This window comes from Oncorhynchus mykiss, chromosome 5 (genome assembly GCF_013265735.2).
Source record: "Oncorhynchus mykiss isolate Arlee chromosome 5, USDA_OmykA_1.1, whole genome shotgun sequence".
Taxonomy (NCBI): Eukaryota; Metazoa; Chordata; class Actinopteri; order Salmoniformes; family Salmonidae; genus Oncorhynchus; species Oncorhynchus mykiss.
The window spans coordinates 156566-180543 of NC_048569.1; the positions used below are offsets into that span (position 1 = coordinate 156566).

Below are 23978 nucleotides of genomic sequence, written 5' to 3' on the forward strand. Positions count from 1 at the left end.
ACACCCTGGACCAGAGATAATGACAAGCATCCATGGTGGAGCTGAACTAACACCCTGGACCAGAGATAATGACATCCATGGTGGAGCTGAACTAACACCCTGGACCAGAGACAATGACAAGCATCCATGGTGGAGCTGAACTAACACCCTGGACCAGAGATAATGACATCCATGGTAGAGCTGAACTAACGCCACGGACCAGAGATAATGACAAGCATCCATGGTGGAGCTGAACTAACGCCACGGACCAGAGATAATGACAAGCATCCATGGTAGAGCTGAACTAACGCCACGGACCAGAGATAATGACATCCATGGTGGAGCTGAACTAACACCCTGGACCAGAGACAATGACAAGCATCCATTGTGGAGCTGAACTAACACCCTGGACCAGAGATAATGACATCCATGGTGGAGCTGAACTAACACCCTGGACCAGAGATAATGACATCCATGGTGGAGCTGAACTAACACCCTGGACCAGAGACAATGACAAGCATCCATGGTGGAGCTGAACTAACACCCTGGACCAGAGATAATGACAAGCGTCCATGGTGGAGCTGAACTAACACCCTGGACCAGATATAATGACAAGCATCCATGGTGGAGCTGAACTAACACCCTGGACCAGAGATAATGACATCCATGGTGGAGCTGAACTAACACCCTGGACCAGAGATAATGACATCCATGGTAGAGCTGAACTAACACCCTGGACCAGAGATAATGACATCCATGGTGGAGCTGAACTAACACCCTGGACCAGAGATAATGACAAGCATCCATGGTAGAGCTGAACTAACGCCTCGGACCAGAGATAATGACATCCATGGTAGAGCTGAACTAACACCCTGGACCAGAGACAATGACAAGCATCCATGGTGGAGCTGAACTAACACCCTGGACCAGAGATAATGACATCCATGGTGGAGCTGAACTAACACCCTGGACCAGAGACAATGACAAGCATCCATGGTGGAGCTGAACTAACACCCTGGACCAGAGATAATGACAAGCGTCCATGGTGGAGCTGAACTAACACCCTGGACCAGAGATAATGACAAGCATCCATGGTAGAGCTGAACTAACACCCTGGACCAGAGATAATGACAAGCGTCCATGGTGGAGCTGAACTAACACCCTGGACCAGAGATAATGACATCCATGGTGGAGCTGAACTAACACCCTGGACCAGAGATAATGACAAGCATCCATGGTGGAGCTGAACTAACACCCTGGACCAGAGATAATGACAAGCGTCCATGGTGGAGCTGAACTAACACCCTGGACCAGAGATAATGACATCCATGGTGGAGCTGAACTAACACCCTGGACCAGAGATAATGACAAGCATCCATGGTGGAGCTGAACTAACACCCTGGACCAGAGATAATGACATCCATGGTAGAGCTGAACTAACGCCACGGACCAGAGATAATGACAAGCATCCATGGTAGAGCTGAACTAACACCCTGGACCAGAGATAATGACATCCATGGTGGAGCTGAACTAACGCCACGGACCAGAGATAATGACAAGCATCCATGGTAGAGCTGAACTAACGCCACGGACCAGAGATAATGACATCCATGGTGGAGCTGAACTAACACCTTGGACCAGAGACAATGACAAGCATCCATGGTAGAGCTGAACTAACACCCTGGACCAGAGATAATGACATCCATGGTGGAGCTGAACTAACGCCACGGACCAGAGATAATGACAAGCATCCATGTTGGAGCTGAACTAACACCCTGGACCAGAGACAATGACAAGCATCCATGGTAGAGCTGAACTAACACCCTGGACCAGAGATAATGACATCCATGGTGGAGCTGAACTAACGCCACGGACCAGAGATAATGACAAGCATCCATGTTGGAGCTGAACTAACACCCTGGACCAGAGACAATGACAAGCATCCATGGTAGAGCTGAACTAACACCCTGGACCAGAGATAATGACATCCATGGTGGAGCTGAACTAACGCCACGGACCAGAGATAATGACAAGCATCCATGGTGGAGCTGAACTAACACCCTGGACCAGAGATAATGACATCCATGGTGGAGCTGAACTAACACCCTGGACCAGAGATAATGACAAGCATCCATGGTGGAGCTGAACTAACGCCACGGACCAGAGATAATGACAAGCATCCATGGTAGAGCTGAACTAACACCCTGGACCAGAGATAATGACATCCATGGTGGAGCTGAACTAACGCCACGGACCAGAGATAATGACAAGCATCCATGGTAGAGCTGAACTAACGCCACGGACCAGAGATAATGACATCCATGGTAGAGCTGAACTAACACCCTGGACCAGAGACAATGACAAGCATCCATGGTGGAGCTGAACTAACACCCTGGACCAGAGATAATGACATCCATGGTGGAGCTAAACTAACGCCACGGACCAGAGATAATGACATCCATGGTGGAGCTGAACTAACACCCTGGACCAGAGATAATGACAAGCATCCATGGTGGAGCTGAACTAACACCCTGGACCAGAGATAATGACATCCATGGTAGAGCTGAACTAACGCCACGGACCAGAGATAATGACAAGCATCCATGGTGGAGCTGAACTAACACCCTGGACCAGAGATAATGACATCCATGGTGGAGCTGAACTAACACCCTGGACCAGAGATAATGACATCCATGGTGGAGCTGAACTAACACCCTGGACCAGAGATAATGACAAGCATCCATGGTGGAGCTGAACTAACACCCTGGACCAGAGATAATGACAAGCATCCATGGTGGAGCTGAACTAACACCCTGGACCAGAGATAATGGCAAGCATCCATGGTGGAGCTGAACTAACACCCTGGACCAGAGATAATGACAAGCATCCATGGTGGAGCTGAACTAACACCCTGGACCAGAGATAATGACATCCATGGTGGAGCTGAACTAACACCCTGGACCAGAGATAATGACAAGCATCCATGGTGGAGCTGAACTAACACCCTGGACCAGAGATAATGACATCCATGGTGCAGCTGAACTAACACCCTGGACCAGAGATAATGACATCCATGGTGGAGCTGAACTAACGCCACGGACCAGAGATAATGACAAGCATCCATGGTGGAGCTGAACTAACGCCACGGACCAGAGATAATGACAAGCATCCATGGTAGAGCTGAACTAACACCCTGGACCAGAGATAATGACAAGCATCCATGGTGGAGCTGAACTAACACCCTGGACCAGAGACAATGACAAGCATCCATGGTGGAGCTGAACTAACACCCTGGACCAGAGATAATGACATCCATGGTAGAGCTGAACTAACACCCTGGACCAAAGATAATGACAAGCATCCATGGTGGAGCTGAACTAACACCCTGGACCAGAGATAATGACAAGCATCCATGGTAGAGCTGAACTAACACCCTGGACCAGAGATAATGACAAGCATCCATGGTGGAGCTGAACTAACACCCTGGACCAGAGACAATGACAAGCATCCATGGTGGAGCTGAACTAACACCCTGGACCAGAGATAATGACATCCATGGTGGAGCTGAACTAACACCCTGGACCAGAGACAATGACAAGCATCCATGGTGGAGCTGAACTAACACCCTGGACCAGAGATAATGACATCCATGGTGGAGCCTTCCAGCTGAAGAGACTAAAACACTGGGTGAAACCCTAGATAGAGAGCTTAAAACATATAGTCTCATTGGTTACTGACATGGGAAGAGGGCTGTCCATGATAACAGAGTGGGACAGAAACAATGACAGAAACATATCTCAGTCAACCACAAATGGCCTACAGAACCTCGTTTTGTTACACCTGGAATATCTAGTCAGATGTAAAGGGAAAGGGGGATATCTAATCAGTTGTAAAGGGAAAGGGGGATATCTAGTCAGTTGTACAGGGAAAGGGGGATACCTAGTCAGTTGTAAAGGGAAAGGGGGATATCTAGTCAGTTGTAAAGGGAAAGGGGGATACCTAGTCAGTTGTAAAGGTAAGGGGGATACCTAGTCAGTTGTAAAGGAAATGGGGATATCTAGTCAGTTGGAAAGGGAAAGGGGGATACCTAGTCAGTTGGAAAGGGGGATACCTAGTCAGTTCGAAAGGGAAAGGGGGATATCTAGTCAGTTGTAAAGGAAAGGGGGATATCTAGTCAGATGTAAAGGGAAAGGGGGATATCTAGTCAGTTGTAAAGGGAAAGGGGGATACCTAGTCAGTTGTAAAGGGAAAGGGGGATACCTCATCAGTTGTACAGGGAAAGGGGGATATCTAGTCAGTTGTATAAGACTACTGTCCAGCTGGGTGGTCTGTTGTGGCAAGAAGGGACATCGGCAAATTGCAGTTGGTCCAAAACAGAGCTCCCAGGTCCAGCTCCCAGGTCCAGAACAGAGGCTGGGAAACACACAGTATTAAATGGAGCCATGACTACATGGAACTCTCTGGTAACCCAGGCAACTCAAACTAGCAATAAAAACAGATATTTTTTTCTTCTCCATTGTATTATGGATGTGATACGTGGTTGGGATACGACTGTGATATGTGGTTGTCTAGCCTGGCTATCTTGAGATGAACGCACTAGCTGTGGGTTGCTCTGGATGGGAGCGCCTCCTCAGAAGTAGGTCCACTCTCATAAAGGACCAAACTAAGTAGTCCCGAGGTAGGGTGGACACTTTGAAGCTCTCTTAAACCAGCTCAGTTGACTACTCAGTCCTGGAGAAGCACTTTACATGCCAAGCAGTTGCCATACCAAGTGACAACGCAGCCTGTCAAGATGCTTTCAATGGTGCAGCTGTAAAACTTTTTGAGGATCTGAGGGACCATGCCAAATCTTTAGTGAGCGCTCACTCCAATTACGGCAAGGGACCAGATGGCTGCTGAGTACACGCTCACCTTCCGGACTGAAGCAGCATCCAGGGGATGGAACGAACCGGTACTTTGTACGTTATTCTGAAGAGGTGGGCATAATGATGGATCCCAGGACCGGTGATGAGTATACAGGCGACGTCGAACGCCGGAGGAGAAGCGGGAGTAGATGTGACACTGCCGTTGTGAGGTCAGAACGGCGGAGGAGAAGCGGGAGAAGATGTGACACTGCCATTTTGAGGTCAGAACGCTCGGATCAACTCGACTCCTCGGCCAGAGTGTCCAGTGTGGCTCTGAATGCTCCGAGAGCAAAACGCTCTGGATTCACTAACTGACAATCAAAGAACGCTCTGAATTTATGAACTGCCAGAGCGCACTCTGACAATCTAGAGTGAATTTACGAACGCACCCTTTATGTCAAGGAGCATTATGACTATCATAATGATATAAGCCAGATAGGCCTATCACTTAAAGTAAATGCCCTTATGTCAGCCATCAATCAACGGGAGGGTGTCCTTCTCCTGAAATCTGCTCCTGCATTCACCCCAGTCAACAGTCAACAGGAGGGTGTCCTGCTCCTGAAATCTGATCCTGCATTCACCCCAGTCAACAGTCAACAGGAGGGTGTCCTGCTCCTGAAATCTGCTCCTGCATTCACCCCAGTCAACAGTCAACGGGAGGGTGTCCTGCTCCTGAAATCTGCTCCTGCATTCACCCCAGTAATTAGTCAACGGGAGGGTGTCCTGCTCCTGAAATCTGCTCCTGCATTCACCCCAGTCATCAGAAACAGAGCATTGGGGATAGGTGCACGTCTGACATCAATGTGTGCACTACTTTTCACCTTGTCCCACAGGGCAGATACTGTATTAACCCTGGCCCCTACCTCACGATACAGCACTGTAGAGAAAGTTCACGGCCTACAACCCACAACAACCTCCCATTCAGACTAGATATCAACAAGCCAATCGATGTCAAGTAGTTGAGACAATAGTCTATTCTCCAGTATTCACGGCTTAGTGTGGAATAAGTTTTGATGTCGTGGGAAGCATCCTTGTCTTTGTTATGGCTGACCATGGAACCTCTGAGGTGTTCTAGAACCTCCAGGACTAAACAATGGCAGGAAATGGCCAGGGAGGAGGCAGAGCGGATTCCTCCGAACGCTGCTTCCTGATTGGCTGTCAGCATTAAGAATTACCCAGATCCAGGCCCTCAGGGAAATCTGGAATGTGTGTGTGTGTGTGTGTGTGTGTGTGTGTGTGTGTGTGTGTGTGTGTGTGTGTGTGTGTGTGTGTGTGTGTGTGTGTGTGTGTGTGTGTGTGTGTGTGTGTGTGTGTGTGTGTGTGTGTGTTGCATGCTACAAGGATGTTCCTGCTCAGTTCAGATTAATTATATTCAAGGTTCTGTACAGTTACAGGAGCACCTAAAATTAAGACCATGAACTTGATCAAGAGTTTTGAACATGACAGATACAATCAATCACATGCATAGTATGTACACCCTGCATGTATACACATTATATACACATTATATACACATTATATACACCCTGCATGTATACACATTATATACACATTATATACACATTATATACACATTATATACACCCTGCATGTATACACATTATATACACATTATATACACCCTGCATGTATACACATTATATACACATTATATACACCCTGCATGTATACACATTATATACACCCTGCACGTATACACATTATATACACCTTATAATCACCCTGCATGTATACACATTATATACACATTATATACACCCTGCATGTATACACATTATATACACATTATATACACCCTGCATGTATACACATTATATACACCCTGCACGTATACACATTATATACACCTTATAATCACCCTGCATGTATACACATTATATACACATTATATACACCCTGCATGTATACACATTATATACACCCTGCATGTATACACATTATATACACATTATATACACCTTGCATGTATACACATTATATACACATTATATACACCCTGCATGTATACACATTATATACACCCTGCATGTATACACATTATATACACATTATATACACCCTGCATGTATACACATGATATACACATTATATACACCCTGCATGTATACACATTATATACACATTATATACACCTTGCACGTATACACATTATATACACATTATATACACCCTGCATGTATACACATGATAAACACATTATATACACCCTGCATGTATACACATTATATACACATTATATACACCTTGCATGTATACACATTATATACACATTATATACACCCTGCATGTATACACATTATATACACATTATATACACATTATATACACATTATATACACCCTGCATGTATACACATTATATACACATTATATACACATTATATACACATTATATACACATTATATACACATTATATACACATTATATTCACCCTGCATGTATACACATTATATACACATTATATACACATTATATACACCCTGCATGTATACACATTATATACACATTATATACACATTATATACACATTATATACACATTATATACACATTATATACACATTATATACACCCTGCATGTATACACATTATATACACCTTATATTCACCCTGCATGTATACACATTATATACACCCTGCATGTATACACATTATATACACCTTATAATCACCCTGCATGTATACACATTATATACACATTATATACACATTATATACACCCTGCATGTATACACATTATATACACATTATATACACCTTATATTCACCCTGCATGTATACACATTATATACACCCTGCATGTATACACATTATATACACCTTATATTCACCCTGCATGTATACACATTATATACACATTATATACACCCTGCATGTATACACATTATATACACATTATATACACATTATATACACATTATAATCACCCTGCATGTATACACATTGTATACACCTTATAATCACCCTGCATGTATACACATTATATACACATTATATACACATTATATACACCTTATAATCACCCTGCATGTATACACATTGTATACACCTTATAATCACCCTGCATGTATACACATTATATACACATTATATACACATTATATACACCTTATATTCACCCTGCATGTATACACATTATATACACATTATATACACATTATATACACCTTATAATCACCCTGCATGTATACACATTGTATACACCTTATAATCACCCTGCATGTATACACATTATATACACATTATATACACATTATATACACCTTATAATCACCCTGCATGTATACACATTATATACACATTATATACACCCTGCATGTATACACATTATATACACATTATATACACATTATATACACATTATATACACATTATATACACCCTGCATGTATACACATTATATACACATTATATACACATTATATACACATTATATACACCCTGCATGTATACACATTATATACACATTATATACACATTATATACACCCTGCATGTATACACATTATGTACACATTATATTCACCCTGCATGTATACAAATTATATACACCCTGCATGTATACACATTATATACACATTATATACACATTATATACACATTATATACACATTATATACACATTATATACACCCTGCATGTATACACATTATATACACATTATATACACATTATAATCACCCTGCATGTATACACATTATATACACATTATATACACCCTGCATGTATACACATGATAAACACATTATATACACCCTGCATGTATACACATTATGTACACATTATATACACATTATATACACATTATATACACCCTGCATGTATACACATTATATACACATTATATACACCCTGCATGTATACACATTATATACACATTATATACACATTATATACACATTATATACACCCTGCATGTATACACATTATATACACCCTGCATGTATACACATTATATACACATTATATACACCTTGCATGTATACACATTATGCACACATTATATACACCCTGCATGTATACACATTATATACACAAAATATACACCCTGCATGTCGATCTGAGCTGTCTCAGTTATGCACGCACACACAAACACACAAACACACACACACACATACACACACACACACACACACACACACACACACACACACACACACACACACACAGATTTGTTCTACAGAACTCAGGGCAGTGAGATTTGTTCTACAGAACTCAGGGCAGTGAGATGTGTTCTACAGGACTCAGGGCAGTGAGATGTTTTCTACAGGACTCAGGGCAGTGAGATGTGTTCTACAGAACTCAGGGCAGTGAGATGTGTTCTACAGGACTCAGGGCAGTGAGATGTGTTCTACAGGACTCAGGGCAGTGAGATGTGTTCTACAGGACTCAGGGCAGTGAGATGTGTTCTACAGGACTCAGGGCAGTGAGATGTGTTCTACAGGACTCAGGGCAGTGAGATGTGTTCTACAGGACTCAGGGCAGTGAGATGTGTTCTACAGGACTCAGGGCAGTGAGATGTTTTCTACAGGACTCAGGGCAGTGAGATGTGTTCTACAGAACTCAGGGCAGTGAGATGTGTTCTACAGGACTCAGGGCAGTGAGATGTGTTCTACAGGATTCAGGGCAGGTAGATTTTTTCTACAAGACTCAGGGCAGTGAGATGTGTTCTACAGGACTCGGGGCATGTTGTTCTTCCTGTTCTGTCGTTCTATATTATAGATCTGTATTAACAGAGGTGATGTTCTTCCTGTTCTGTCGTTCTATATTATAGATCTGTATTAACAGAGGTGATGTTCTTCCTGTTCTGTCATTCTATATTATAGATCTGTATTAACAGAGGTGATGTTCTTCCTGTTCTGTCGTTCTATATTATAGATCTGTATTAACAGAGGTGATGTTCTTCCTGTTCTGTCATTCTATATTATAGATCTGTATTAACAGAGGTGATGTTCTTCCTGTTCTGTCATTCTATATTATAGATCTGTATTAACAGAGGTGATGTTCTTCCTGTTCTGTCGTTCTAGGTTGGAGTCAGAGATTGGTCTTTTGGAGAGCGAGGAGTGTCAGATCTCAGCTAAAGAGCAGACCCTCAGGGAGAGACTGAGGAAGACAGAGAGGTCCATAGAAGACCTACAGAAAGTAAGAGAGCGTTCATCTATTTACCGACACAACATATCACTTTAAGTCCAAAATGGCACCTTATTCCCTATATAGTGCACTTTTTGGACCAGGAGCCTAGGGATTAGGGTACCGTTTAGGACACAGATTTAATAGTTTCAGCCAACTGTGACTGCATGAACACTCTGTGACTGCTCTATCATCGAACTGCAGACCTGTAGAACCCTAGCTCATATTCTAGTTTTGTATTAGTTGATAAAATTGTATATGAAAATACATCTCGTATCAAACCAATATAATGGTAATGGTAAGTTCAATGACCAGTTGCCAATAGATGAGCTCAATAAAGTCATACTTCACATGTGGGAGTTTTTCTATTAAGATTTCAGCTTCAATGCACTGTCAATACAATCAGTCAAGCACTTTACAATCAGTCAAGCACTTTACAATCAGTAAAGCTATTGGTGCTTTTCCAATTGATTGACTGATTGTAAAGTGCTTTACCAATTGAGTGACTGATTGTAAAGTGCTTTACCAATTGATTGACTGATTGTTGAAATGATTCCAGTAATTGGTAAAGCACTTTAAAATCAGTAAAGCAATTGTCAAATCATTTAGAAATGTTTGTCTTATCGCATCATGTCTCATCATGTCTCATCATGTCTCATCATGTCTCATCATGTCTCTTCATGTCTCTTCATGTCTCTTCATGTCACATTGTGTCTCTTCATGTCTCTTCATGTCTCTTCATGTCACATCATGTCTCATGTCTCTTCATGTCTCTTCATGTCTCATACTGTCTCATCATGTCTCATCATTTGTTTTCATGTCTCATAATGTCTCATCATGTCTCATCATGTCTCTTCATGTCTCATTATGTCTCATCATGTCTCATCATGTCTCTTCATGTCTCTTCATGTCTCATCCTGTCTCATCATGTCTCTTTATGTCTCATCATTTCTTTTCATGTCTTATAATGTCTCATCATGTCTCATCATGTCTCTTCATGTCTCATCCTGTCTCATGTCTCATTATGTCTCATCATGTCTCATCATGTCTTTTCATGTCTCATAATGTCTCATCATGTCTCACCATGTCTCATGTCTCTTCATGTCTCATCATGTCTCATCTGTCTCATCATGTCTCATCATGGCTCTTTGTCTCATCATGTCTCATCATGTCTCATCATGTCTCTTCATGTCTCATCATGTCTCATCATGTCTCTTCATGTCTCATCATGTCTCATCATGTCTCATCATGTATCCTCATGTCTCATCATGTCTCTTTGTTTCATCATGTCTCATCATGTCTCTTCATGTCTCTTCATGTCTCATCATGTCTCATCATGTCTTTGTTTCATCATGTCTCATCATGTCTCTTTGTCTCATCATGTATCATCATGTCTCTTCATGTCTCTTCATCTCTCATCATGTCCCATCCTGTCTCATCATGTCTCATCATGGCTCTTTGTCTCTTCATGTCTCATCCTGTCTCATCCTGTCTCATCATGTCTCTTTGTCTCATCATGTCTCTTCATGCCTCATCATGTCTCATCCTGTCTCATCATGTCTTTGTCTCATCATGTCTCATCATGTCTCTTTGTCTCATCATGTCGCTTCATGTCTCTTCATGTCTCATCCTGTCTCATCCTGTATCATCATGTCATGTCTCTTCATGTCTCATAATGTCCCATCCTGTCTCATCATGTCTCATCATGGCTCTTTGTCTCATCATGTCTCATCATGTCTCATCATGTCCCTTCATGTCTCATCCTGTCTCATCATGTCTCATCATGTCTCATCATGTCTCTTCATGTCTCTTCATGTCTCATCATGTCTCATCCTATCTCATCATGTCTCATCATGTCTCATCATGTCTCTTTATCTCATCATGTCTCATCATGTCTCATCATGTCTCTTCATGTCTCATTCTGTCTCATCATGTCTCATCATGTCTCTTTGTCTCATCATGTCTCATCATGTCTCTTCATGTCTTATCATGTCTTATCATGTCTCATCATGTCTCTTCATGTCTCATCATGTCTCATCATGTCTTATCCTGTCTCATCATGTATCTTTATCTCATCATGTCTCTTTGTCTCATCATGTCTCATCATGTCTCTTCATGTCTCTTCATGTCTCATCATGTCTCATCATGTCCCATCCTGTCTCATCATGTCTCATCATGGCTCTTTGTCTCACCATGTCTCATCATGTCTCATCATGTCTCATCCTGTCTCATCATGTCTCATCATGTCTCATCATGTCTTATCCTGTCTCATCATGTCTCTTTATCTCATCATGTCTCTTCATGTCTCATCCTGTCTCATCATGTCTCATCATGTCTCTTTGTCTCATCATGTCTCTTCATGTCTCTTTTCTCTCCAGAGTCTCCAGAATGAGCATGGTGAGTGATCTATTATTTACATACTGTTGATCATTATTGATCAGGTTGATTTATTGATGTTAGTTGTGTTGATTCCAGAGGAAAGCACAATGAAGCATTAACACATTAACACTCAAAACACTCATTTAACACTCAAAACACTCATTTAACACTCAGAACAGTGTGGTGTTGGATGGTTACCATGGCTATTCAAATACGTTCATGATCAACAGCTCCATGCCACTGATATACCTTCTACACACACACACACACTACACACCACACCACACACTACACACCACACACACCACACACCACACACCACACACACCACACACACACAGTCCCTCTACACACACTTCACACTACACACACAGTCCCTCTACACACATACACACACACACACACACACAGTCCTACTGCCTGATAACGTTACTTGCCTAGTTAAATAAAGGTTAAATAAAATAAAATAAAAAAATGTTTTTTAAACACTCCCCCCTCGCTGTTACAGGGCTTTGTAAAACAGTGCCCTGCATATTGCTCTCTCTCTCTGCTCTCTCTCTTTCCCCCCTCTCTCTCTGCTCTCCTCTCTCTGTGTCTCTCTCTGCTCTCTCTCTCTGCTCTCTCTCTACTCTCTGTCTGTCTCTCTCTACTCTCTCTCTACTCTCTACTCTCAATCCCTACTCTCTCTCTCCTCTCTCTCTCTACTCTCTCTCTCTCTCTACTCTCTCTCTCTATCTACTCTCTCTCTCTATCTACTCTCTCTCTCTACTCTCTCTCTACTCTCTTCTCTCTCTCTCTCTACTCTCACTCTCTACTCTCTACTCACTCTCTACTCTCTCTCTACTCTCTCTCTCTACTCTCTCTCTACTCAGTCTCTACTCTCTCTCTCTACTCTCTCTCTACTCTCTCTACTCTCTACTCTCTCTACTCTCTACTCTCTACTCTCTCTCTCTACTCTCTCTCTCTACTCTCTCTCTACTCTCATTCTACTATCTCTCTACTCTCTCTCTACTCTCTCCGTGTCTCTCTCTGCTCTCTCCCTACGATCTCTACTCTCGGTCTCTCTCTCTCTCTGCCACATTTGCCCCTTGGATCGTTTCCCACCTGCCTCAGCGGTACTATTGAGTGCTCCAACATAAGACAGTAGCCCTGTACTTTGTTCACCCTGATCCACCTATTCACAGGGAATCCCCCCAACCCAGGGTCGCTTTGATCCTCTCTAATACACCACTCTACACATTCTGCTGAACGTAGCACTGGGCTGGGGGAATGAAGAGAAAGAGTTACAGAGAGAGAGAGGGGAGGGGAAGAGAGATACATGGGAGGGGGAGAAAGAGAGGAATACAGAGAGAGAGATACAGAGGGGGGAGGGGGGAAGAGAGATAGAGAGATACAGAGAGAGATACAGAGAGAGAGAGAGATACAGGGGGGGGAGGGGGAAGAGAGAGAGAGAGAGAGAGATACAGAGAGAGAGAGAGAGAGAAAAAGAGAGAGAGATACAGAGGGGGGAGAGAGAGATACAGAGAGGGAAGAGAGGGGAAGAGAGATAGAAGGGAAGTGAGAGGGAGAGAGGGGGAAGAGAGATAGAGGGGGAGGAAGAGAGGAATACAGAGAGAGAGGGAGAGAGGGAGAGAGAGGGGGGAGAGAGCAAGAAAGGGACAGATACAAAGAGAGAGAGATTGAGTGTGCTAGGGTGGGAGAGTCCAGTCTGACTTCCTCTCCTAATCTCCGCCCCAACCAGATGCTGTGAGTAACGCCTCACCCCAGCTCCCCGACCAGCTCCCAGAGCAGCAGCCAGACATCAGAGACTCCTCCACCACTTCTCTTCATCAGGCCACAGCCTCAACAGCACCTGCCTCTGGGGAACAGCCAAAGAAACCTGGTAGGTGCTGGGTGGGGGAGGAAGGAGTTGTGAGGTTTGGACCGGAGCCAAGGGAGGACAGTACTAGGACCAGGGAGGGGTAGCGGGTAGTAGCTAGCTAACGGAGAGTGAGGGAGGTACAATGTGGCAACCCACAGACTCACCAATAGGAAGGTACAAAGTGGCTCAGTGATTCATGTTTGAATCTCAATGTGAAAAAACTGTCTGCATCTCCTTCACAAAGTTGACAACTGATGTTACTGAGCCAGATGTCTGTGTGTCAGGGCAGATGCTCCAGGTGGTATCTGATGTTACTGAGCCAGATGTCTATGTGTCAGGAGAGAAGCTCCAGGTGGTATCTGATGTTACTGAGCCAGATGTCTGTGTGTCAGGGCAGATGTTCCAGGTGGTATCTGATGCTACTGAGCCAGATGTCTGTGTCAGGGGAGAAGCTCCAGGTGGTATCTGATGCTACTGAGCCAGATGTCTGTGTGTCAGGGCAGATGCTCCAGGTGGTATCAGATGTTACTGAGCCAGATGTCTGTGTGTCAGGGCAGATGCTCCAGGTGGTATCAGATGCTACTGAGCCAGATGTCTATGTGTCAGGGGAGAAGCTCCAGGTGGTATCTGATGCTACTGCGCCAGATGTCTAAGTGTCAGGGCAGATGCTCCAGGTGGTATCAGATGCTACTGAGACAGATGTCTATGTGTCAGGGGAGAAGCTGCAGGTGGTATCAGATGCTACTGAGACAGATGTCTATGTGTCAGGGGAGATGCTGCAGGTGGTATCTGATTTTAACCTGTCTTTTAAAAAGCAGGTGAAAAAGGCAACTCAAATGACCAAATTCAACCTCGCTAATTTTCCGATTTATACGAAATTGTTTGACTACAGAGGTAGCAAAACTGTACTTCAAATCTATGATACTCCCCCACTTAAACATACTGCTTGACTAGTTGGGCCCAGCTTGCTGTACAACATTGAAACCTATTCAGTCTGTCTACAAACAGGCTCTCAAAGTGCTTGATAGGAAGCCCAATAGCCATCATCACTGTTACATCCTCAGAAATCATGTACAATACACCGACGCATGTCTTGTATTCAAGATCCTAAATGGCCAGGCTCCTCCCCCTCCACTCAGTACTTCTGTTAAACAGAAAACCCAAACATATGGCAGCAGATCAACAAGTCTGCCATGAGAGGTGACTGTATAGTTCCCTTAAGGAAAAGCACCTTTAGTAAATCTGCTTTCACTGTGAGAGCTTCCCATGTCTGGAATACACTGCCATCAGACACAGACCTGCACCACCGATCACACCTTCACAAAAAACATAAAGACATGGCTATAGGTCAATCAGACTAATGAACATCATCCCTAGCTGTGTGTTGTCGCTTTCCATGTTGCCTGTTGTCTGTAGCTGGTGAGGTGTGGAAACACTGTGGTTTTTTGTGCTATTGCTCTGTCTGCGTGCTACGTGTCCCTCGTTCTATGTGTCTCTGTCTGCGTGCTACGTGTCTCTTGTTCTATGTTGCTCTGTCTGCCTGCTACGTGTCTCTGTCTGGGTGCTACGTGTCTCTTGTTCTATGTTGTTCTGTCTGCGTGCTACGTGTCTTGTTCTATGTGTCTCTGTCTGCGTGCTTACGTGTCTCTTGTTCTATGTGTCTCTGTCTGCGTGCTACGTGTCTCTTGTTCTATGTGTCTCTGTCTGCGTGCTACGTGTCTCTTGTTCTATGTTGCTCTGTCTGCGTGCTACGTGTCCCTCGTTCTATGTTGTTCTGTCTGCGTGCTACGTGTCTCTTGTTCTATGTGTCTCTGTCTGCGTGCTACGTTTTTCTTGTTCTATGTTGCTCTGTCTACGTGCTACGTGTCCCTCGTTCTATGTTGTTCTGTCTGCGTGCTACGTGTCTCTTGTTCTATGTGTCTCTGTCTGCATGCTACGTGTCTCTTGTTCTATGTTGTTCTGTCTGCGTGCTACATGTTTCTTGTTCTATGTTGTTCTGTTTGGGTGCTACGTGTCTCTTGTTCTGTGTCTCTGTCTGCGTGCTACGTGTCTCTTGTTCTATGTTTCTCTGTCTGTGTGCTACGTGTCTCTTGTGCTATGTTGTTCTGTCTGCGTTCTACGTGTCTCTTGTTCTACGTGTCTCTTGTTCTATGTTTCTCTGTCTGCGTGTTCCTTGTTCTATGTTTCTCTGTCTGCGTGCTACATGTTTCTTGTTCTATGTTGTTCTGTTTGGGTGCTACGTGTCTCTTGTTCTGTGGCTCTGTCTGCGTGCTACGTGTCTCTTGTTCTATGTTTCTCTGTCTGCATGCTACGTGTCTCTTGTTCTATGTTGTTCTGTCTGCGTGCTACGTGTCTTGTTCTATGTGTTTCTGTCTGCGTGCTATGTGTTCCTTGTTCTATGTTTCTCTGTCTGCGTGCTACATGTCTCTTGTTCTATGTTTCTCTGTCTGCGTGCTACGTGTCTCTTGTTATACGTGTCTCTTGTTCTATGTGTCTCTGTTTGGGTGCTACGTGTCTCTTGTTCTATGTTCTTCTGTCTGCGTGCTACGTGTCCCGTTCTATGTGTCTCTGTCTGCGTGCTACGTGTCTCTTGTTTTATGTTGCTATGTCTGCGTGCTACATGTCTCTTGTTCTATGTGTTTCTGTCTGCGTGCTACGTGTCTCTTGTTCTATGTGTCTCTGTCTGCGTGCTACATGTCTCTTGTTCTATGTGTCTCTGTCTGCGTGCTACGTGTCTCTTGTTCTATGTGTCTCTGTCTGCGTGCTACATGTCTCTTGTTCTATGTGTCTCTGTCTGCGTGCTACATGTCTCTTGTTCTATGTGTTTCTGTCTGCGTGCTACGTGTCTCTTGTTCTACGTGTCTCTTGTTCTATGTTGTTCTGTCTGCATGCTACGTGTCTCTTGTTCTATGTGCCTCTGTCTGCGTGCTACGTGTCTCATGTTCTATGTGTCTCTGTCTGCGTGCTACATGTCTCTTGTTCTATGTGTTTCTGTCTGCGTGCTACGTGTCTCTTGTTCTACGTGTCTCTTGTTCTATGTTGTTCTGTCTGCGTGCTACGTGTCTCTTGTTCTATGTGTCTCTGTCTGCGTGCTACGTGTCTCATGTTCTATGTGTCTCTGTCTGCGCGCTACGTGTCTCTTGTTCTATGTTTCTCTGTCTGCGTGCTAAGTGTCTATAGTTCTACGTGTCTCTGTCTGCTTGCTCCGTGTCCCTCGTTCTATGTTTCTCTGTCTGCGTGTTATATGTCTCTTGTTCTACGTGTCTCTTGTTCTATATGTCTCTCTGTCTGCGTGCTACGTGTCTCTTGTTCTATGTTTCTCTGTCTGCGTGCTAAGTGTCTATAGTTCTACGTGTCTCTGTCTGCTTGCTCCGTGTCCCTCGTTGTATGTTTCTCTGTCTGCGTGTTATATGTCTCTTGTTCTATATGTCTCTCTGTCTGCGTGCTACGTGTCTCTTGTTCTATGTGTCTCTGTCTGCGTGCTACGTGTCTCATGTTCTATGTGTCTCTGTCTGCGTGCTACGTGTCTCTTGTTCTATGTTTCTCTGTCTGCGTGCTAAGTGTCTATAGTTCTACGTGTCTCTGTCTGCTTGCTCCGTGTCCCTCGTTCTATGTTTCTCTGTCTGCGTGTTATATGTCTCTTGTTCTACGTGTCTCTTGTTCTATATGTCTCTCTGTCTGCGTGCTACGTGTCTCTTGTTCTATGTTTTTTTGTCTGCGTGCTAAGTGTCTCTTGTTCTACGTGTCTCTGTCTGCGTGCTCCGTGTCCCTCGTTCTATGTTTCTCTGCATGTGCTCACTACTCATGGTCTGTCTGTATTGTCATTTGTTTTTAAAAACTTGCCCAGGGACTCCAGGTCAAAATTTGCCGACTGGCTAAAACCATCACTTTTACTGAAACGTTGATTCATGTGCACTGTCCCTGTAAAAATATAAATACACTCAAACTCAGAACACTGATCAGTTCAACATATTAACACTGGAGCTGCCCTGGGACTGGGTCCTGGGACTGGGTGCTGGGACTGGGTCCTGGGACTGGGCTCTGATCACAGGACTAACAGGTTCTAGAGCTAGAGGACTCCTGTTATCTCCGGACGTGAGAGGTTTAACTAGGGCCATCTACTTTAAATGCTGTCTGTCTTCCCAGTGACCTACTTGGTGTGTGAACTGCTGACTGCTCACAACTTGAAGACATTTGTTGACACATCGACCAGGATTGTCAGGGCAATTTATGACTTGTTTAGGTAATCAAGGGGGGGGGGGGGGGGGGGGGGGTTCATCTTCAAGCCAATCAGCAATAGTATTAGTACATCAGTCTCTCCTGTTTTTCTCAGCAGTGGTCTGGTTGTTAAACTAATACCGTTCAGCTGAGTTATTCTGGAAGGAAATAGAGTAGCTTCCCATCACTCTCTCACTTGAGTATCTTACTTAGTTATTTACAGATCTCACAACTGGCTATTTCTGATTTAGCGTACCAAGCCCGCACAACCCAATGTGGAATTCCTTCGTCTAAGGTAGTGTTTGGAACTGCCCATCTGAGGTCAAGAACTCCAAGTTCATCCTATCCTACGCTGCCCTTCAGTTCCTTGACTTTTTGGCCCTGACGGAGGCTTGGATCAACTCAGAAAATACTGCTACTCAAGCTGCTCTCTCTTCATCTGAATACTTTTTCTATCATAATCCGAGAGCATCTGGTCATCGCTCTGGTGGCACATTGATACACATTTTTCCTGAGTGGAGATTTTCAGTTTTTTTCCTCTTGCCTGTCCATCTCCTCATTTCAATTCCATTCTATCGCTGTCACTTGTCCACTCAAGCTTAACATTATTGTCATATATCGCCCACCAGAAGCCCTTGGAGAGATCATCCAATGAGCTCCACACCTTGGAGAGTTCATCCAATGAGCTCCACACTTTGGAGAGTTCATCCAATGAGCTCCACACCTTGGAGAGTTCATCCAATGAGCTCCACACCTTGGAGAGTTCATCCAATGAGCTCCACACCTTGGAGACTTCATCCACTGAGCTTGACACTTTGATAAACTCACTTCCTGACGATGGCTAACCGCTATTCGTACTTGGTTACTTCAACCTCCCGAGATCGCCTTCGATTGATTTATTTTTCCAATCCCCTCCAACTCACAAGGCAGACAATACTCTTAACCTCATCTTTACTGGAGGCTGTTCTCCTACTAATCTCACTGTAACCCTCCTCCAGGTCTCTGTTCTCCTACTAATCTCACTGTAACAGCCCTCCAGGTCTCTGTTCTCCTACCAATCTCACTATGACCCCCTCCAGGTCTCTGTTCTCCTACCAATCTCACTGTAAACCTCCCCCAGGTCTCTGTTCTCCTACTAATCTCACTGTAACCCCCTTCCAGGTCTCTGTTCTCCTACTAATCTCACTGTGACCCCCTCCAGGTCTTTGTTCTCCTACTAATCTCACTACAAACTCCTCAAGGTCTCTGTTCAACTACTAATCTCACTGTAACCCCCTCCAGGTCTCTGTTCTCCTACTAATCTCACTGTAACCCCCTCCAGGTCTTTGTTCTCCTACTAATCTCACTACAAACTCCTCAAGGTCTCTGTTCAACTACTAATCTCACTGTAACCCCCTCCAGGTCTCTGTTCTCCTACTAATCTCACTGTAACCCCCTCCAGGTCTCTGTTCTCCTACTAATCTCACTGTGACCCCCTCCATGTCTCTGTTCTCCTACTAATCTCACTGTGACCCCCTCCATGTCTCTGTTCTCCTACTAATCTCACTGTGACCCCCTCCAGGTCTCTGTTCTCCTACTAATCTCACTGTGACCCCCTCCAGGTCTCTGTTCTCCTACTAATCTCAGTATAACCCCCTCCAGGTCTCTGTTCTCCTACTAATATCACTTTAACCCCCTTCCAGGTCTCTGTTCTCCTACTAATCTCACTGTAACCCCCTCCAGGTCTCTGTTCACCTACTAATCTCACTATAACCCCCCCCAGGTCTCTGTTCTCCTACTAATCTCACTGTGACCCCCCTCCAGGTCTCTGTTCACCTACTAATCTCACTGTAACCCCTTCCAGGTCTCTGTTCTCCTACTAATCTCACTGTGACCCCCTCCAGGTCTCTGTTTTCCTACTAATCTCACTGTGACCCCCTTCAGGTCTCTGTTCTCCTACTAATCTCACTGTAACCCTTAGAGAGTTCATCAATGATCTTGACACCTTGATAAGCTAATGTCCTGACGATGGCTCACCGCTGTTCGTACTTGGCGACTTCAACCTCCCGACGACTGACTTCTATTAATTTCTTTCCAACTTTGACCCTTTCCCAGTCCCCTCCCACTCACAAGGCAGACAATACAGTTGACCTCATCTTTACTAGAGGCTGTTTGCCTACTCCCCTGCTCCGTGGCTGAGTTACTCATTGCGAGCTTACAGAACAGGGCTGCGGGCAGCTGAGTGTGAATGGAGGAAAACTAAACATCCGGAGGACATATCACACTTCCTCTCCCTCCTCTCTACTTTCTCTTCCTCTGGGTCCGCTGCTAAAGCCACTTTTATCACTCTAAATTTCAAGCTTCTGCCTCTAACCCTAGGAAACTCTTTACCGCCTTCTCCTCCTTCCTTAATCCTTCTCCCCCTCCCTCCTCCCTCCTCCCCCCTCCTCCCTCTCTGTGGATGACTTTGTCAACCACTTTGACAAGAAAGTCGACAACATCTGTTCCTCATTCACTCAGCCTATTGAGTCCAATGGTCCCACTCATTCACTCAGCCTATTGAGTCCACTGGTCTCATTCACTCAGCCTATTGAGTCCACTGGTCTCATTCACTCAGCCTACTGAGTCCACTGGTCCCACTCATTCACTCAGCCTATTGGGTCCACTGGTCCCACTCATTCAATCAGCCTATTGAGTCCACTGGTCCCACTCAGCCCATTGAGTCCACTGGTCCCGCTCATTCACTCAGCCTATTGAGTCCACTGGTCCCACTCATTCACTCAGCCTATTGAGTCCCCTGGTCCCACTCATTCACTCAGCCTATTGAGTCCACTGGTCCCACTCATTCACTCAGCCTATTGAGTCCACTGGTCCCACTCATTCACTCAGCCTATTGAGTACATTGGTCCCACTCATTCACTCAGCCTATTGAGTCCACTGGTCCCACTCATTCAATCAGCCTATTGAGTCCACTGGTCCCACTCATTCACTCAGCCTATTGAGTCCCCTGGTCCCACTCACTCAGCCTACTGAGTCCACTGGTCTCACTCACTCAGCCTATTGAGTCCACTGGTCTCACTCACTCAGCCTATTGAGTCCACTGGTCTCATTCACTCAGCCTATTGAGTCCACTGGTCTCATTCACTCAGCCTATTGAGTCCACTGGTCCCACTCATTAACTCAGCCTATTGAGTCCACTGGTCCCACTCATTAACTCAGCCTATTGAGTCCACTGGTCCCACTCATTCACTCAGCCTATTGAGTCCACTGGTCTCATTCACTCAGCCTATTGAGTCCCCTGGTCCCACTCATTCACTCAGCCTATTGAGTCCACTGGTCTCATTCACTCAGCCTATTGAGTCCACTGGTCCCACTCATTCACTCAGCCTATTGAGTCCACTGGTCCCATTCATTCACTCGGCCTATTGAGTCCACTGGTCCCACTCATTCACTCAGCCTATTGAGTCCACTGGTCCCACTCATTCACTCAGCCTATTGAGTCCACTGGTCCCACTCATTCACTCAGCCTATTGAGTCCACTGGTCTCATTCACTCAGCCTATTGAGTCCACTGGTCTCATTCACTCAGCCTATTGAGTCCACTGGTCTCATTCACTCAGGCTATTGAGTCCACTGGTCTCATTCACTCAGCCTATTGAGTCCACTGGTCTCATTCACTCAGCCTATTGAGTCCACTGGTCTCATTCACTCAGCCTATTGAGTCCCCTGGTCCCACTCATTCACTCAGCCTATTGAGTCCACTGGTCCCACTCATTCACTCAGCCTATTGAGTCCACTGGTCCCACTCATTCAATCAGCCTATTGAGTCCACTGGTCCCACTCATTCACTCAGCCCATTGAGTCCACTGGTCCCCCTCATTCACTCAGCCTATTGAGTCCACTGGTCCCACTCATTCACTCAGCCTATTGAGTCCACTGGTCTCATTCACTCAGCCTATTAAGTCCACTGGTCCCATTCACTCAGCCTATTGAGTCCACTGGTCTCATTCACTCAGCCTATTGAGTCCACTGGTCCCATTCACTCAGCCTATTGAGTCCACTGGTCTCATTCACTCAGCCTATTGAGTCCACTGGTCTCATTCACTCAGCCTATTGAGTCCACTGGTCTCATTCACTCAGCCTATTGAGTCCACTGGTCCCACTCATTCACTCAGCCTATTGAGTCCACTGGTCTCATTCACTCAGCCTATTGAGTCCACTGGTCTCATTCACTCAGCCTATTGAGTCCACTGGTCTCATTCACTCAGCCTATTGAGTCCACTGGTCCCACTCACACAGAATTATCTAACGCCTTGACCTCTTTCTCCCCATCTCTCTCCAGATGAAATCCTTTGACTAGTGAGGTCCAGCCGCCCAACAACCCACTCGACTCCAACACCTCTTCCTTTCTCCAGACCATCTCTGGAGACCTTCTGCCATTCCTCACTTCCCTCAACTCATCCCTGACTACTGGCTGTGTTCCATCCTTATCAACTCATCCCTGACCACTGGCTGTGTTCCATCCTCATCAACTCATCCCTGACCACTGGCTGTGTTCCATCCTTATCAACTCATCCCTGACCACTGGCTGTGTTCCATCCTCAACAACTCATCCCTGACTACTGGCTGTGTTCCATCCTTATCAACTCATCCCTGACTACTGGCTGTGTTCCATCCTTATCAACTCATCCCTGACTACTGGCTGTGTTCCATCCTCATCAACTCATCCCTGACTACTGGCTGTGTTCCATCCTTATCAACTCATCCCTGACTACTGGCTGTGTTCCATCCTCATCAACTCATCCCTGACTACTGGCTGTGTTCCATCCTTATCAACTCATCCCTGACTACTGGCTGTGTTCCATCCTTATCAACTCATCCCTGACTACTGGCTGTGTTCCATCCTCATCAACTCATCCCTGACTACTGGCTGTGTTCCATCCTTATCAACTCATCCCTGACCACTGGCTGTGTTCCATCCTTATCAACTCATCCCTCACTACTGGCTGTGTTCCATCCTTATCAACTCATCCCTGACCACTGGCTGTGTTCCATCCTCATCAACTCATCCCTGACTACTTGCTGTGTTCCATCCTTATCAACTCATCCCTGACTACTGGCTGTGTTCCATCCTTATCAACTCATCCCTGACTACTGGCTGTGTTCCATCCTTATCAACTCATCCCTGACCACTGGCTGTGTTCCATCCTTATCAACTCATCCCTGACCACTGGCTGTGTTCCATCCTCATCAACTCATCCCTGACTACTGGCTGTGTTCCATCCTTATCAACTCATCCCTGACTACTGGCTGTGTTCCATCCTTATCAACTCATCCCTGACTACTGGCTGTGTTCCATCCTTATCAACTCATCCCTGACCACTGGCTGTGTTCCATCCTCATCAACTCATCCCTGACTACTGGCTGTGTTCCATCCTTATCAACTCATCCCTAACCACTGGCTGTGTTCCATCCTTATCAACTCATCCCTGACTACTGGCTGTGTTCCATCCTTATCAACTCATCCCTGA

General features: G+C 45.0%; 1 protein-coding gene across 1 annotated transcript in view; it reads left to right on the forward strand.

The window, feature by feature from the left end:
• Positions 1 to 23978, forward strand: part of palm2akap2 (palm2 and akap2 fusion) — a 97292-nt gene that overhangs the window by 67518 nt on the left and 5796 nt on the right. Inside the window, exons 5-7 of the mRNA XM_036976551.1 lie at positions 9909 to 10023; positions 12390 to 12408; positions 14132 to 14272. Coding sequence (XP_036832446.1) covers positions 9909 to 10023; positions 12390 to 12408; positions 14132 to 14272 — 275 coding nt within the window. The remainder of the gene's footprint in view (positions 1 to 9908; positions 10024 to 12389; positions 12409 to 14131; positions 14273 to 23978) is intronic.